The sequence below is a fragment of the Arachis duranensis genome, chromosome 3 (genome assembly GCF_000817695.3).
Source record: "Arachis duranensis cultivar V14167 chromosome 3, aradu.V14167.gnm2.J7QH, whole genome shotgun sequence".
Lineage (NCBI taxonomy): Eukaryota > Viridiplantae > Streptophyta > Magnoliopsida > Fabales > Fabaceae > Arachis > Arachis duranensis.
Genome location: NC_029774.3, coordinates 124,236,957 through 124,240,664, shown reverse-complemented (window position 1 = coordinate 124,240,664; position 3,708 = coordinate 124,236,957). Strand labels below are relative to the sequence as shown.

General features: G+C 33.7%; 1 protein-coding gene across 2 annotated transcripts; it reads right to left on the bottom strand.

Moving 5' to 3' along the window:
- Window positions 1-667: 667 nt before the first annotated feature.
- LOC107481373 (cyclin-D2-1) lies at window positions 668-3,150 on the bottom strand. 2 transcript variants are annotated; one of them, XM_021139133.2, is made up of 6 exons: window positions 2,642-3,150; window positions 2,102-2,173; window positions 1,888-1,989; window positions 1,609-1,810; window positions 1,399-1,520; window positions 668-1,288 (listed from the first exon to the last, which is right to left on the bottom strand). In XM_021139133.2, the coding sequence occupies exons 1-6, from the start codon at window positions 2,933-2,935 to the stop codon at window positions 1,037-1,039; spliced, it is 1,044 nt and encodes a 347-aa protein (XP_020994792.1). In that variant the 5' UTR covers window positions 2,936-3,150; the 3' UTR covers window positions 668-1,036. The 2 variants fall into 2 exon arrangements, with proteins under 2 accessions (XP_020994792.1, XP_015957141.1); XM_016101655.3 differs by having other exon boundaries at window positions 2,087-2,173; window positions 2,642-3,147.
- Window positions 3,151-3,708: the final 558 nt, after the last annotated feature.

Sequence of the window (3,708 nt, the reverse complement as noted above, 5' to 3'; positions counted from 1 at the left end):
CTAGTTTGATTTTATGATTTATTCTGCCATCTTAATGAACAGGAGATGACTCCCAATGCAAATGCCCCCACATGATAAATTTATTAATTTTTAGTCAGTTGATGACAAAAATATTCATGTGATTCTCTTTAAGAAAAAAAAATCATAAGGTGGGTTTTTGGCAGTGAAACGAATGCTTTTTGACTGGTCAATATCTCTAAACAAAAGCTAGTGGGCCTTTCTATTCCATTGTGGCAGTTTCTAATCCCAATAATATGAAGCAAAGACAAATCCTCAGTTTCATGTGTGCCAGTAGATCTTGGTCTCTATTGCTGACGTGGATCCCCCCACATTACTATCAAACTTGTTACCATAAAATTCTCCTAATAACCTTGTATCAAATTCTACCATGTTTTGTACTGTTGTTCATGCCCAACAGAACACGCTCCTTAGAATACAAAATATGTTTGAAATCAAACTCAAGTTTATTTTTATATTTTGTTCATGAAAAAATAGACAGAAAAAGAAAAACATCTCTTTTGTGCTCTAAATACCAAAGAACCAAACTGACTTTATAATCTTCCTAGTTCATAACCAAGGTCTCTATTAGTAGGTAATCGCATAAATATCAGTGATCTTTTGCTTGCTTTTGTTTCAGAAATTTGCAAAACAAAACAACGCATAAAAATGAAAAGAATTTCAGTTTATGTTTCATTCTCTTTTCCATTAAATGAAAAGTTCGGACATAATTATGAAAAATAAAAGGAAAAAAAATATGGGTTTTCTGTCCAAATATACCTATCATTGTTTGCATCAAAATTTCCTCTCCGATCCACATTCTCCGCAACATTTGCAGCTGGTTTGTGTATTCCTCTGACTATAAACAACTTAGCAACTCATGCTATACGCGTGAGACTGCTTAAATTTCTCATCTTTATTCATTCATAAAGGCACACTTTCATTGAGTGTGTTACCAATATGGCCTACATAGACCACACTAAAACTCTCATTCAACCAAACCCAAATGGAACCTTGGTGAAGGAGGAAAGTTCACATTTCATGACCTGAAATTCTCATTAGAAGGTCCATTTTCTGATCTACACCTCTTAGCTCTTGGACTATATTGGAAGGAATCTGTGAATGAACCACCAACTGTTGTTGATTCCTCACTTCTATAGCTCAAGCATGTCGCATCGAGCACCCCGAGGGGGCTTTGCGGTGCTAATGGAGCTAAGTTGCCATTCGAATTAGCCGGAATTTTTGTCAAGGCTAAGTCTCTGATCAGTTCAATGCACTTCAAGACTCTGTCCTGCGAAACAGAAATCCCAAAATGATCAGCAGAACAATTTGCAAAAGGGAATGTGGTATCAAACAGCAATAAACAACTGTTTCTTTTCGTGGGAAACACATCAATCTTACCTTCCGCGCGATGACAAAACAATTCAAGGCTTTATCAATATCTATTCCTTGTGATTCCCTCAACACAGAAATCGCAACTGCTGCGGCAATATCAGACGGCCGAAACTCCAAGAATTCAACATCTGCATTGAGTTCCCAATAAAACACCTTGTTAATATCCTCAAGAACAGAACATCTTAAAAGTGCTACTAACAAAGTCAAGACAAATACATCTGATAATTTGAACTATGAGCTCCATTGATCTCAAAACCAATGACTTTGCCAGATGCTGCTCACGAGTGATCTTGCCAAGGAAGTAGTCCATAAAGGAACACGGAGTTAAGGCTTGCATTTTCCAACTCAGTGTGGTTAATATCATCAGTTCCATTCTTTGAATAGTTTTAGCATCAAACACAGCTGTTGTTTCGTCATCCTACCAAATACCAATAACATTCACAAAATTAGAGTAAAACTTAACAATCACAGATAGTTGTATGGCTGCACAATTACCTGCATATCTATAACATGGGGCATTTTAGTCTCTTCCATCTTAGCTGCAATTGATAAACAAGCTAAAGCTAACAACTGCACAGCCCAATTTCTTTTGTCTCTCTGAAGGTAAAAAACTAACAATTAGACTATCAATAATAAAGGATCAACAATATATATATAGTAGGAGACTAGTATGCTTTTATCTATTTGATCTTACTGGAATATCACGTACTGATAGGAACCGATCCAAGTAGTTCACAGATAGACAAAAGCAACTGGGTCCAAAACCATAATAAGCATGAGCCTGATGAGCACAGTTTGCAAATATATCAGTCACTAGCTGAATTATTCGATAAAAGAAATACAAGATTAAGAGACGAATTGGGAAGAACAGAGACCAAATGCATAATCGAGTCTCAAATCAATATAGGACATCGACAATTTGCTGCAAAACTAGGTAGGTGAGTAGGTGAGGAATTACTAAAAACAAAAATTGACTGCAAAATCAATCAATTTAAAGCCCAATAGAAAGCCATAAATTTTGAAGAGATTGATGTTGGAATTGGAAAATTTAATCTTTTTCAATGACTAAAATACCAATAAATGCACTTTAAACAATCCACACACATCAGTAAACGGAAAATCTAGAAGCGGATTCACTTTTCACTTTCATTGATTGAAGATGAAAAAGGACTTAGATTGAATGAATTATCCATGAAAAAAAAAGGAAAAAAAAAAAGAACCCATTTGATGAAAAAACCATTAATCCAACCTTACAAATCCAATCAAGAGCATCCCTCCTAACACCAAAGTCCAAATCCCCACCAAGGATCCTCCTGAGGTAATCATCAGTGGGCAAAAACTCTATCTCCTTCTCAACCATAACCCCAAAAGTTTCATCACTCAGCACCAGAAACCCCACGAATGGTTCCGATCCATCATCGTTAAAGTTAAGTTTTTTGTGGTACCCATCTGCGGCACTACATTCAAAATCATCAAAGCATGTGTTATTGTTTTCCAGACACAGAAGGCTTGAGGTTGCAGGGTCAAAGTTCTCATCTTCCATTTGGGAAAAGAAACAAAGAAAAAAAAAACCTCAAGAGAAAAAAGGGGCGGATTAAAAGAAGAGATCTTTATGAAGCATTGAGTGATGAAATGGAGGACAATGAGAAATGAAGAGTGGAGAAGGATGGAACAAAAGAGTGGTGAGGTGTGAGGTTTATGTAGGAAACTGTGGCATGTGCGTAGTGCGTTTATGCGTTTAGGGTAAAAGAGAGCGGTGACTAAGTGTGAGACCGGGGTTGAGGAAATGTGGAATCCTCCGAGGAAAAAATTATAATAAATGGTCAAAATAACTATTATTATTTCAATTTTATTTATTACTGTTTAAAACTCGTGTCAAGGATAAAGAATTTTTTATTTTAATAAATAAATTAATTATAATAATTACTGAAATAAATAATTTAAAAAATATTTACTAAAATAAATATTCCTCCCCTATTTATTAAAATAAAAAATCCTAAGAATAAACTATCAAAATTAGAGAAAAAACTATAAATAACTTTGACAATTATCTTAAAAGACAATGAGATTTTTGACAAAAAAAATATTCAATCCGATTTTTGAATTTTACTTTTATAAGACTAATTAATTTCTATGCTAAAAAAAATCAATGTTATTTTTTTAATACGTTGATAGAAATATCACTCAATTTTAATAACAATAATAATAATCTTAAAATATAATAAAAATAATAAAAGATATGATTTTTTATTATGTAAAAATAAGAGTTAATAGTTAAATTAATCTCTAAAAGATGCTTCGCTTTTTAAATTCATT

What these genes read in the sequence shown, in the direction of transcription:
- LOC107481373 (XM_016101655.3), bottom strand. Translation starts at nt 2,935, where the DNA reads ATGGAAGATGAGAACTTTGACCCTGCAACCTCAAGCCTTCTGTGTCTG. An exon ending in CCCATGTTATAGATATGCAG is followed by an intron (nt 1,811 to 1,887) that starts GTAATTGTGCAG and finishes GGTATTTGGTAG; the next exon opens with GATGACGAAACAACAGCTGT. An exon ending in GTTTTGTCATCGCGCGGAAG is followed by an intron (nt 1,289 to 1,398) that starts GTAAGATTGATG and finishes TCTGTTTCGCAG; the next exon opens with GACAGAGTCTTGAAGTGCAT.